We start from the raw sequence: 14,259 nt of genomic DNA on the forward strand, positions 1-14,259 counted from the left end.
GGGGGGTAAAACGTCAAAAACAGCCCATCTCTCGTGTTTTTTTCACAAAGCATAAAGTGAGAGCCCATATGTCAGGTGCACCAGTGCATGAACCTTTCGTTCAAATCAGCCGCTAAATAGAAAATCAACTGTTTGGCCATATCATGGCTGGATAGGTTAAGATTGGTCATTGGCCAGCATGTAAGGCTTCTGTACTATGTGTGAGCATGCAGGAACAAAGACATGAACACACATTCATAAATATGGATATTTACTTTTTACAAGCAGATTTTTACATTCATTTTCAATTGTCTTAACAAATTGTACTCTCACAGATGATCCATGTATTGCTGACTTTAATTATTGTGTATTTCCTGCCCCACCTCATGTTTTCAATAATCTTAGTATATTCAGTGAATCATGGAAAGATTTCAAATGCCTGCTCACCACTCCCAACATTGTGTGGCAGTTTGCAAATCATTTCTTTCAACGACAGCCGTTACAGCTCTGTAACAAAGCTGAGTCCCTTTGGTGAAAACGGCATGTCTGGGATCTGATTTTAGGGGGAAAAAATCTCTATGAATTTTGATTATGTCAAGGCAATCCGATTTGCATTCTGAAACAATTGTGAATATAAAGTCATTGGCCATCCGGCTCAATAGATTGCCTTCTGCATGTGTAACCAAGCCAGTGGTCAATGCAATGCAATGCAAAAAAAAGAATCATCAAAATCCTTGCGAAGCAAACAGAAATACTCCTATGCTCACGTCTGTCCGTGCTGTTAATAATTTTTCTCTTTTTCATAACATCAAAACACATATGCAGCACAGGACAAAGTAGTGTGTGAGGTGGGTATTCCTGAATGCATTCACCCTTCTCATCATGTTTGTCCTTCAGACAGGACAGACGACTTCTACATGCTGGTTGGGAGTTTCTGTATCCTATTCTTGGCTGGAATTCCTGTTCTCAGAAACTCCAGCTTCTCTTTGATATACTCTTGCTTGCACTCTTCAAAGAAGACCGGGTCTTTGTAACTGTTGGTGAAAATAATATTAAAATGCAGGTGAGAAAGATCTTCACACAAGGTTTTTGCAAAGAGAATGACCTCATCTATTGCCATTGGTTAATCATTCAACCTTTAGCATGTTATCATGAACAAAATCAATGTCACACATACAATGTATACCACAAGGCATAGACATGCTGAATTCAAGAGCTTTTTGTAGGCACATTTATGTGTGTGATGGTTAAAAAGATGTGGCAGTGCCAAACCGTGGTCTAGCTTGGTGTTGTGAGTGTCAGTGGAGAGCAGTATAGGCTAGTCTCACTCACTGCTTGGTCAGGCACTCCTTCATGGCGGCGTTTTCCTCCCTGCATTTGACCACCATGAGGAAACCCGTTTCCTTGCAGCACTTGGAAAAGGCTGGAACAAAAGTGAAGAGGCGGTTAGAGGGAGAAGGTGGGCTACACGCTACAATTAGTTCTCCAAAGAAGCCTTTTCCCTAGACACGACCATGTGGACAAGGTATGCATTTTCATCAGTACTTGGGTTAACCTTGTATTTTGACTTACTAACAATACAATAGAAACACATACAATTTTCAGTTTAGACACTTATAAAAGGGGGTCTGACAGTGAAGTGAAGCTAAGAGACAAATAGAAAAACGGTCTCAACATGAACTAGTTCCCCTTTTATGTCCACTAGTGTCTATATGTTACATTCATCTACTGTATATGATGGAGGATTTAAGGAACTGAAACACTACACACCCACAAAAAGAATTCTTAATGATGGAAGGAAGTTCTATTAGCTAACCTACAGAGGCCACAACACAACCAATAGTTCGGTGTGTCTTCTTTTTCAAACGCTTATCTGATTTTGCCCTTCAGTGACAAGACAGTGACATGACCACAGAAACCCAGCTCCAGCCCCATCCCTCTCCTCTTCTCGATCAGAATACGGCCTGGCGCTCATAATCGGCCACAGATGTCTTATCTGGTGAGGCCCCGTGTTCTCCCTGACGCTCAAAATAAGAAGGGCCTGCCTGGAAAGTTCCCTCTTACATCTGCTTGCAGCTTTTTTTTTTTAAATAACGCTCAAAAGCTTTAGCGTGTACAAAATATTTCGGACCCGTTGACCAGGATGTCATTCTAAATATACACCTAATCCCTCCATTAGAGAGCTCTCTTGGGCAACGTTAACATTGGAGTCAGAAAGAGGTGACACCGGTGAGATTTCACACGAAGTTAGCTCTTTCTAGATGGAAGGTGTAGGTCGTAGTGTGAAAGAGCTGTTGAGGAGCTACGGGGCCTGACCCTATTAGCGAGCTCTCTGTTCCTCATTAATTAGGGCCTTGCATCTCAAAGCTAGCGTAAACAGCATCCGTAATTACTTTTATCTGAGTGATTATCCTGATACTTTTCATCTGTATGCAGACGAGATCGAGCAAAACCAATTTCAGCAGCCAGGATCCTGAGACTAATCTAATGACAAATCTTATATTGCTCTTCCCCAGACTCACGTAGAAACCACAGCACGTCACACTTGACCTATCCCACATTATACATATTGTTATATTCAAATACAAAGCTAGTCAAAAGAGCAATGGGTGCGTTGTACTGAGACTATCTGCTTTTTTTCTCTCTCCACAAAACATACGGTTCTGACGGTCTTTTAGACAATACATTTCTAAAACGGAAAAAAGTTAACGTCGGGGTGCTTACTCAGAACATGAGAATATAACACTTTCAATTCTTACAGAAAAAACAGGTAGGCCTAGGCTATTTTTTTTTTTTTCGTTTTACTAAAAACGATGCACTTTCATGAAAAAGTCTACACCTAATTGTTGCTTAGGTCATAACAAGGCAGTACAGCCAAGCAAGTTTTACGTATATTTAGGGCTAATTAATGAATGGACATGGACTTGAGGTATCGGCAACGTAGTTATACAGCTGATGGTATTAGAAGGCATGTATTAGAAAAGTGAAAATATGTGGCGGGTCAAGTAATCCCTTTAGAACCCCTGTTCTCTGAAGGGAGCCAACAGTACCTTTGTCATTTTCTACCCCTCCACAGAAATCTGTCTCATTTCACCCCTTCATCTTCATAATCATCCTCTCTTTCTCTCTCTCTTTCTCTTTCGGATGGCTCAGCAGCCACGGCAGCTGAGGGATAGATGGCTTGCACATCCATAGTCAATTAACTCTCACCTGATTATGCGCATACGGTTATTCAAACTCAATCATGTCTTCACTGGAGCGGAAACCCATGTTTCAAAATGTGATTCACAGATTAAACAAGCCTGACAGATCACAACAAAGAGCTGTAACTGAGAGGAGGACTGAATACTGTCAGAATAAAAGCTGCACCAAAGCCAAAATATGTCCCACGTGGGACCTTATGGGTGAAAGATTTACCAGCACCCACACTTGACAAACGGCAACAAATGTTAGCCGCGGTTGAAAAGATCACTGTAGTACAATTCTCAAAATGATATGAATGATAGAATAGTCTTTTGTTTTTTAGTTGGTGATAAGCTACATACCACTGCAGGCACAGATACACCGCTTACAAACAGTAGAGCTAAAGAGAAAGCGTTAGCGTTTTCTCCATTTTGTCATTACAAAAACAAATAGAAAAACAGCAGCCAGACTCTTGCAGAGGCTGAGGTGTGAAAACGAGGGGGCTGCTTAGCCTGATGGCAGTGAGGTGTGAGTGGGGGTGTTTCCATCCACAAGCCCCCACCACCACTCCCCTGCATGATGTGCGCTCTCGCTTGATATGGGCTGTCATGTTCAGGTGTGGTGTCTGACGGCTCAGACGAGATGAAGTAAACACTCAAAGATCATGACCACGACACTTACGCCTTGGCAACGGGCAGACAACACAAAGCAGAAACCTTATGGCAGCACTTCTACAACCCAAACAAGAGACAGCCTGACTACATGCCTTTACTTGGGAAAGTTAAAAGCAAAAAAAGTATATACTGTCGCTCACATTAGTATGTCATTTTTTTTATAGATTTAAATGACATACTGACACACAAGATTTCTCATTGTGAAACACAATGTCATTGAATGAGTTCAAATTAACTTGGATGTGAATCTGAATAGCTATGACTCCAGTTAGTGCAACATTTTGTAGTGTCTGAGGTTCTTCTGAGCACAATAGTACACTCAGTTTTAGTGCTTAGTATGATATTCAGACAGACACAATGACGTGTGTACTGAGCGAACGCTCACCCTGGATGGAAGGCAGTGACAGGAGAGTAGAAATAGACCCTTTTAAAGCACTGTTGATTGTGCTGTGTACTGTGTGAGTAGTGTCAGTTTACCATTATACTGGAAACTTTGCAAATGAACAAGCTAAAATGAAAAACTACTTTCACCAGTAAGCTAAAGGATAGCCTAGGTATAGGCCTACATGTCAATAGTTTTAGACTATCTGTTAACACCTCTTCCAAGACACATCCTATAACCCTTTTTTTGTGTTAGTGTTTGCCTATTGCTACTTTTCATTGGGAACAATTCTGCATAATTGTTTTAAGAGCTTCCAACCAACAACAACTAAGTAGTCAAGGTTTCATTTCTTTAGGACGTATGACCTATGTGGACATACCAACAACATTTTCAGCACAAAGCTCCTTTGCCTTCTCCCTCATCCTCTTGGGTATCAAAACATCTGTCTCCACATGGCGCAGCACGAGTTGTTCTGAAGATAATAAAACAAAAGGCAAAATAATACCGTAACTATTTAAGTTAATACCATTATAGCAATGCAAAGATAAATTACCTAAAGAAAAGAGCATACTGAAAGGTTAGAGTACAGTGTAAAGAGTAGAGTGGTTAAACTGCAATTGTATTTCACAGAATCACATGTTAAAACTGGGTTCCGATTTTTGGGGTGCCATACTGTTGAACAAGTGTGTCACGTTTAGCTTTAATGTTGCCTTAATGTTGCCGTTGAGCGAGGACTGCCAAAGGGCTTATGCTCACAATTTCAAAACAGCACTTTAGAACATTATAGGAAATTCCGAACACACCTCGGCATAAAATATTAGTCTACTTCTGGGCAAAACGTTAAGGCTGGAACCGTTGACTTCATGTTAGTTAATGCGAGCCAAGTGCGTACAGAGCTCCATCAGCGCATCAAACATCCTAAAACAAGGACGCGTTAGCTAAGCTACATATGGTTTCAGTGACGTTATTGTGCAACGACAATTGTTTTGTTTTCTAGAGGCGAAAGGTTGTGGGTTTTAGACAAGCAACATGAATGCACATTTTAAAGAGCTCCTTGGCACTCCGATACTAAGGTGATCACTTGACGTTAGCTGTCTTAGCTGTTTGCTATTGCTGGCTCACCTGCTAGCTCATGCTACATCTGACTTCAACTTTTTGCTGACTGGCTATGCATTCAGTATAATTACTAATGTACAGCTTCACTGCAGACAATGCTCGTGTACATGATAGGTTATATGTCGCTTTTAACACCAGTTAAAATACCTTGTTGGGGGGCTTCCATTGTAGCGAGTTACGAGTTTCCAATAGCAAATTACAAAACCGTGTTCGTGCCCTTCCTTCAGTTGACCTATCAAAATCATGCAAGAACCGCCCCCAACACACGTACTTCCGCCGAATGGAAACGCAAAGAGAGAGAGAAGATAAAGGGTTTAATCAAATGTTTAGGTATCTCCCTTATAATGCACACATTGGAATTTAAATTGTCCATACAGATCCAAGATAAGAGAAGATGTTGGGTATAAAATAAGGTCCTTTCCTTTTCAAATACTTTTATCTTTAACTTTTCTCTTTTTATCTTTAGAGAAATTAGATATTTCTTCCAATACAAGACACGGACCTGTTAACTTATAGGCTAGCTGCCTAAAGGTTTTAAAACCTAGGCTACTTATTTATCAACTGCAATTAATAAGGATTTAAACCCCAGAGAATTTCAGCAGCTATAAGCTTTTCATCTGTGTTTGTTAATTTTTTAACACGTTTGTGTGACAAGTGGTGTCATTATCTGTAAGGACAAATGTTGGCCTACCATTATCATCAGGCACTTTTTTTAGTTAGCTTGTTATGACTCAACCCTGTGAGGGGATAGAGCACTCACAGTGGCCGACCTTGAATCCAGTGGTCACAATTGTCCGGTCACTGATACCATTCTAAGAACAGAAAAGAGCAACTACCCTACTAAAACTCAAACCTCTGCCTTTTAGTTTTGAGGTAATGGCCATACATTCTGATTTTCATTGCTATGGCAGTGAGACCACATGCTCAACCACAAAGTCCAACTCACTGCAGAGTTATGTGAGTGGGTGAAACAAAGAGACCAAGGAGAATAAAGAAGTTGAAGAAGAGCGTGCGAAACAGAAGTCTGTCCCACCTGCATGCCCGTACCTTAACCAGAGTGCAAGACATCACAGCACCATGAACTTTAACTTTAACCACCAAAACACAGGATGTGTTTGATGAGCCTCATGTTTGTGTGAATCGCCCATGAACACAGCCACTACTCGATAACATCTATGAAAAAATCGCTGCATCTCACTGTCTACCTTTTGGTTTGCCATCTGTCAGTAAACGTGACCTTTTATTTTTCTCACGGTCCCCTGGTGAGACAGTGAGCCTAGTTGTCACTTTCGATAGGCAGGGAGTGGCTGGAGTGTCAGTTTTCCACTACCGGCGTTTGACCACAGGATTGACTTATTAGAGAGTGAGGATACCAAATGTTCAGGCAGACTCTGTATATTTGATTGCCCTATATTGACATTTTGAGTAAAGAAAGTGATTTATGTTTTGTGTTTTGTTCCTAGCTCGATGAGCAGTCCAAAGTAGCAACAATGTGTGTGTGTGTGTGTGTGTGGAATGTGTCCTCATGTTGCCTTGTGGGATCCACCGGCGGGCACCACGCAAGTCAAGCGCCCATCGCTGCGGGGGTCACCATGGCAGCACCTGCCAGAAGCTGTGCACCTCTGCGTTTACTCTTTCCATCTGACACCATAGCAGGAGGGGGGCGACGCACAGGAGAATTTAATAACAACACATCGCCCTCTTGTCAGGGGTTTGCCAAAGCCTGGACTCTGACCCAGAGAGTCCAATATACCCTAACAGCAGGCGACCATGAACCTGGCAGAGGGAAGGTTAACAAAGTTAAACCCTCTTATTGCATGCTTCACTGACCAGGCCAACTGTGTCTCCCCCTCTCCAACTGTCTATGGATGAAGGACGGGGTTGGCTCCCCTGACCAAATGTTACCAGGAGCAGCACCTTGTGCCGCTTGGGTTAAGTGTTCACAGTGAAGTCACTGATTCCATAATCAGGAAGGTGAGATGGGCCAGATGGTCTGAGGGAAAGAAACTGCTTTTTATTTTGAATAAAACGTAAACCTTTGAATTATTTGGTAATACAGAATACATTTACATTAGGATATGTTACGTTATTTATTTTACAATAGCGCAGAGTAATTGAACACAGAAACCTTATGAATCAAATGGAAATGACTGTTCTAGGTGCAGCCTTTTGGCACAGTATAGCCCTGTGATGCCCAAGCAGATGGGACTTTAAATCCAATATCTGATGGTAGCTGAGAACGCCGCAGTGGAGGAGCTAGCACTATTGGAGCAGAAATACTATAGGCCAGTTGCAGTTGATAGTTTAGAATGAAAATCAATATTTATAGTCATAGTAGTGGAATTGTGATTTTTCTCAGTAGATGTATATCAATGACAACATTTAAGATGAGATGGCTGAAGGAAAGCCACACGAACTGATCATTCAGCACGAATGACTTGAGGATAACTCAAGGTACTTCACTAAAAGAGTACAGCACCTATCAGCAGTGCATTGCTTTTCATATAACTATTTGTACTTATATGTCAGGATGAAATTCCAACACAGGGATGCATGATAAAAATGAAAAACCTAAAAACTTTGCTTAGGATATGTACTGTACGTACGATGATCAGTGTGATAGTTGCGGTTGATGTGAATTCCAAGGAGTGTAGAGCGTAGTGTTAAAAAGGCAAGGAAATGTGTTCATTTTTTTATTAAATCCACGATCATTTTTTTTTTGTGTGTTTCTTTTGATAACAAAACTTTGACAAAAAAACATGACCAACTTGTTTGTAGGTGCAATTAAACCACGAGTTTTTAAAAGAGGTGATTCTCTAGACATGTCACAGATTCACAGACACTTCTCACTTTCAGGCATTTCTCCACCTGTAAAGTGCCAAGGCAGGTACCTGTTTTTTCTTCATATTTGGGTTTAGTGAGCTTGATCAAACCTCTTGTGACAGGAGAGGTGAGACATCCATGATGAGTACACTGTCAGAGACACTTCCCTTTTTTCCTCTCCAGACATCTCTCGCACCAGGTACTCTTCATCTCTTCGCATCATGCTGCTAATTGATCTCTCTTTAATTAATCCTCTTACAGTGTATTACACAGAAAGGCACTGTTGTCCTGTGCACCAGTCGGATAGCAATCATTATTACGGCCAGCCCTGAATGAAAAGCCAAAGCCTACGCCAAAAGCTGGCCAAGTCTTGGGGAGCATTAACCAAACCACATGACTACAGTATATACTCCAGGTTAATGCTTGTAATGGATACTATTACTACAATATTATGTCAAGAATGTAGACTCCTAGGACTAGTTCTGATAAAATGCAGTAGAAAAAAAATAATAAGACTCTCTGCCTCAGTCCCACCGAGCTCCACCTGGTAAGGTGTCCAGGTAGCACCCTCAGTCCCATCACGGTGACCCTCTTCATGGCCATACCCACCACGCTAACATGCCCTCTAAAGAGGAGCAGCTTTTGTTTATCTTGGCTCCTCGCTGGCCCTGGCGCCCCGGTGGTGTCAGGAAGCATTTCCTCTGAACCAAGTGAGGGGCTGCCACAGCGCCACAATCTGGACTCGCTTCTCAGGCGAGCAAAACCCTTTGACACCGCGGTTTTTAATTAAAATTACATTATGAGTAATCAGCCGGAAGAGCATGAGGGTGGGGGTGGAGCAAAGGAGGAGGCAACAATGGGTGGATGGTGGAACTACTGTGTGTGTGTGTGAGTGTGTGTGTTACATTAGTGTGTTAGGGAGGTGGTGGGGGACAAACTTTTTTAACAAACCTGAATGAGTGTAGACTCATTGCCAATGCGGTAACGATGAAGAAACATTTGCCATGTGTAGCTTCTTTGTGGTGCATGGAGGAAGAGATGAAAACGATTTGAAGAGATGTACCTCTCTATGCATCATGGACACAATAGATTTGAAGAGATGTACCTCTCTATGCATCATGGACATGATAGCTTTGTGTCCCAGACCATTCCATCTAATAGAACATCTTTACAGGGATCAAGCTCTCTGTTCCTGATGTCCATGGCGTGAGATGTTGTGTCTTAAATATACATTCACCAAGACAAAACATGAAGCTCATCAAAAAAGTAATAATGGCATTTCATGTCAGTATTCATACTAATCTATGAAAATAATAATGATAATAATGAATCTATCAAAGTAGTTTCACTGGATGTTCTTTGCATGTTTTGACTGAATGAAAGGTGGAATGCCTTCCTGTGGAAAAGAAAAAAATGAGGAACAAAGACTAGAGGAGATGTGTGCTCCTGGCCGGAGTGTCACTGTCTTTTTACGTTCGTGCCGTTCCTCAGTCGCCCTCACGTGCACTCCACCAGCGCGCTGCCCGATCATGTGACAGAGGTCGGCATCAATAGTATAGGAACAACACATCCGGCTCTCAAGACAGCCAGTCGAATAAAGATCACCTCTCTGCTGTGGCCTCAGGCGCGGCTGACCCCACTCTCAGGTAAAACCTGATGTGCCCTGAGACCTCTTCTGTTCCTGTGCCTCGTATAAGATGAGGCGAGGGCCCCTCGAGGCGACCTCTGGCATGTCAACACGATGAAATGCCTATTTGAGATTTTGTGTTGAATGTATCCCCCTATAGAAGATGTCAAAAAACAAATCTTCTCTAGATACACTGATGGGTTTCTCCTGGCAAACCATGAAACAGATATGAAAGAAATCCTGTGATGCAAGTAAAGCAATGTGTATTTATTGTAAAATATTGTGTTTCTATGAGTAATGAAATGAACGTATAAAATAAATGTCTAATAATTAAAAGAAATGATAAAATAGGGCCAGAAACAAAACATTATAAAATAGCCAAATGATGAGTTGAATACATGATGAAATATTGCCCAACATTGTGAGTCTTTTTCTGCTGTTGAGTCTCTGCTCACATTGTCAGTATGATGTTGTGCTGTCCTCTAGACTTCATAAAGAATGAGTTCTATATGCTTAGTCATAGGGGCATATAGAAGGAGAGGACAGAAATTGTGAACATATGTTGTTCTTCATCAAACTTTAGTTTTTCAGTGTCTGGGCTTACATTTTAAACATAAATCATTTTAAATACTTTTCTTAATGTCACTTTAAATGATATAAAATTCTCATAGAATGTCTAACTGACACCGACATATGTGTGAATCTTGTGAGAGAGTAAAAAAGAGAAAAAAGGGAACTGTCATAAGGTTTGCGAGGAAGTTGAAACTTGGATGGCCTGTATCTGGGATATTGAGGACAAAATGTTAATATGACTCTTATCTGGGACAAAAAAAAAAATCCCCCCAAAAAGACCATACAAAGACCCCTTGGTTCCTCCTGGAGTGCACTCACCGAGATAATTATAAGCTTTAGAAAGGCTTTTCCCCCAAAAAAGTATGAAGAAGCCACCAGAAGAATGGCTGGAAGTAAATTACTTCTGTGGCTTGGCTTTATGCTTCTTTAATAAGAGAAAGAGGAGGATGGTCTTCTTCAGAAGGCAGCCAGGCCTCTGCTTGTGCAAGGCAGGCAGAACAAGGACGTCCATTCAGTGTCCTCAGCTTTTTTGGGTGTTCATTAAGTCTCCATCCTATATATCAGCCGAGTGGTTGTTCATTACTCAACGCTGTTTCGATGTGTTAAAATGGAGGAGAGGCTTTAAAAGATGAAGAGGAGGAAGAGGATGACAAAGAGGCCATGGCCGTTCTGAATAGGAGCCCAAAGCTCAAACACCATCACAGAGAGCATCTTATCAATTGTTAGATGTTTTCACACTCTTTGCCTCCCCTTCTGTAATATACTTTTGGTTTTTTTTTGTGTTGCAGTCTGAATGCCTGAATTGGGTTAATTACCAAAGAGAAAAGTTTTTACCTGTTGAAAAGGTATCCTTTGGGAACTGTAACTTGTTATGAGCAACAAATGCGTGAAACTGAGGAAGACGCAGTCTGAGAAAGAGAGAAAGAGAGAGAGAGAGAGAGAGAGAGAGAGAGAGAGAGATGGAGGAAAATAGAGGCCTTTCAAGTACATCTTTAATGAGACAGCATCTGTAAGAGGTAGCTTGAAAGCAGGCAAAGAGGAGCAAAAAATCTATTAGTATTTTACCCGTCCAGAATTTCATTATATGAAGGTTAAGAAACATGGAGTTCTGTCAGTGTCCCATTGAAAGAAGAACTTATAATGCACCAGACTGGGCATCTATTTCTTTCAGAAGCAAAGAATGGTTTCTGGTGGCTTTCAGACTTGTGAGTCTCATTTTATGTCTTTGTGTAAGTGTGCTTCCTTGTGTGTATGTGTGTTGCGTGTTTGTTTGCCTGTGTCTCTGTGTGTGTGTCTCTGTGTGTGTGTCTCTCTGTGTGTGTGTGTGTGTGTGTGTGTCTGTCTGTCTGTCTCTCTCTGTGTGTGTGTGTCTGTGTCTGTGTTTCTGTGTGAACTTGCAAATATGGGTGCAGCAGAGACAGGATAGGGGCACTTTGACATGGACCAACGAGAGACCCAAAGATCTGCCCCCAAACCAAACTGCCCATCACCCCTTTCTCAGCATGTTAACGTGTGAAAACATCTACAGCCATTCACAGCTTAGGACGACACATCAGATTTTCTTCTTCCATGTTTTTGCCTTTAGGCAAGTCCGTTGGCAGGCAAGGAGTCACCAAAACCACTGCCCCCTCCTCCTCCTCCTCCTCCTCCTCCTATCCATTTCTATGCCACGAAGGCCATCTGTTAAATGGATGGAAACTCTCAGATACCCTAAAAAGGAAAATGCCACTTGGACACGTACACACCTCACAGTCAGACACACATACAGTAGATGAGAGTTATTCATACCAGCTAAATAGGTTTTCTAAATATATAGCTTAGCTCCATTCCATAACACAAAGAGAACAAAAACACCCTTTACTTTTTCAGAACAAAACAAATTAACTAAATAATATATATTTTCATTACATAAAATGTATTTATAAAATGTATTTATATATTATATATGCATATATCACACATACATAAATATGCATATTATAATGCATATATATATACCTAAATTTCCCTCGGGATTAATAAAGTATCCATCTATCTATCTATCTAGCTATATTCATAATACAGAAGTAACAGAGTTCCACAGTATACTAAGTGCAGTTGTTATTGTGTTTAGTACATAACACTACACAGTACCACCTGATAAGAGTTCAACTATAGAGATTAGTAATGTCACAAACCTCAAGGATGGGAGATAGACATCCCTGCCATATGTGCTCTCAACACTACATTTCAAAAGGTTTTCATATTTATTGATGAAAAGGAGTGTTTTAGGGGATTACAAACAGGAGGCACTTCCATTATAAATTCCTCTACAAGAAACTGTCATCTGCTGTCAAGAAGGGTAGAAAAGATGCCAAATATGGATCCGTGTTAAGTATAGAGTCATGAAGAACAGAGCAGAAATGTGCATAGGTTGTGATGCTAAACATGCTATGGCTTATGTCCCTACTGCTCAGTATGATAATTTTCTTTTGTAATTGCACATATTAAGCCTCCCGCTGACATGAGCCACAAGCTGACTGAATCATTGCACTATAATTTGGTTCCACGGTCACCTACAGCCCTATCTCAACTGAATTCCCGTAAATTATTTCAAGACCACAGTGAATGCTGTTAATAAGGGCTAGCTAGAAAGGGGTCAGAAATGCACATTTTCTCATTTGGACAAATCAGTCCTGAATGGTCTGTGGGTACATACTTTCAAACAATATGAATATTTTAAAATGAATGTAAAACTATAAAGGTTATTACAAAGCGATTATACAGTTACTGTACTGATCGAGAAAACATCATGGCTGCTTTTGTAGATGCATAAAATATCTACACCATGGAAACACAATGCATGCAATTTTGCTCATTACCTCAAACACAAATCGCTCTTCACCCTCTTCCCGTTGTCCTAACTAAATGGATGCCCATTACAGACTCCACAGTGACCTCGCTCTGCCCATTGTGCCCTGTGCTCTGCGTTCACCCCCAGACGACTCCCACCTCCCCAGACACTCTCGTGTCAAAGAAGTGAGAAGTAAGATGGCATCGGCTCTATTAACACTTTTGAGGCGAGGGTGACAGAGGGGCCACCACAGATGTATCGTGCGCGAATGCTTCCATCGTCACCAGGGACCAGGCTGCTGGCAGAGACGATGGGTGTGTGTGTGTGTGTGTGTGTGTGGGGGGGAGGGGGGGTCTGAGGTGCTAGAAGGAGTGGAAGGTTAGCTAGGAGCAATTATGTTACCACTTGCCACAAACAGCTCTGATACATTTAAGAGCCGCAAAAAGGGTATGGCACGACACACAATGTATTCTCTCTGTATGTATCAAGTATATGCACATTTTGTGTCTGTGTTTGTTTGCATGTGTGTGTGTGTTTGCATGTGTGTTTGTTTGCATGTGTGTGTGTTTAGTATCTGTGCACATTTAAATGAGTTCATCAAAAGAATGAATAACCCAATGACAAGACCTATGCACTATTGCCTGGCAGTAGGAAACTTAGTGACAGCTTTAGTAATTACAGTATTATTAGTATTATTATTATGTCTGCCCATCTATCTATGAGGACAGAAGAAGCCTTCATGGATGAACTGAGTTTAGCTGAAAAGTGCCGGAGATCCAAAGGAAACGTGTTAAAACATACAGTGAGAATACAAAAATAAATTAAAAAAGAAGTGCCAAAGGAATCAGGAGGTAGGATTGACAGATGCACATGGGGGTTGGACATGTGCAATGTACGACTATTCCAATCGGTTTCCTGGGGTATTCTCTGACTAAGTGTATTTTCAAGTGGTTCCTTCTATTTTTTTTACCTGATTTTTTATGTTATGCGAGTTACAAATTGTTAGAGATAAATAGAATTTGATATTTTTTTAATCTGATGTATGCATTTCATGGAATTTTAAAAACAA

General features: G+C 41.1%; 1 protein-coding gene across 1 annotated transcript; it reads right to left on the reverse strand.

Annotated features, from left to right (window-relative positions):
• Positions 1-233: 233 nt before the first annotated feature.
• Positions 234-5,626, reverse strand: cmc1 (C-x(9)-C motif containing 1). The gene is made up of 4 exons (XM_012820447.3): positions 5,482-5,626; positions 4,598-4,690; positions 1,312-1,402; positions 234-1,013 (listed from the first exon to the last, which is right to left on the reverse strand). Exons 1-4 carry the CDS (start codon positions 5,498-5,500, stop codon positions 893-895), a joined length of 324 nt encoding a protein of 107 aa, XP_012675901.1. The 5' UTR covers positions 5,501-5,626; the 3' UTR covers positions 234-892.
• Between the last annotated feature and the right edge of the window lie 8,633 nt (positions 5,627-14,259).

This window comes from Clupea harengus, chromosome 11 (genome assembly GCF_900700415.2).
Source record: "Clupea harengus chromosome 11, Ch_v2.0.2, whole genome shotgun sequence".
Lineage (NCBI taxonomy): Eukaryota > Metazoa > Chordata > Actinopteri > Clupeiformes > Clupeidae > Clupea > Clupea harengus.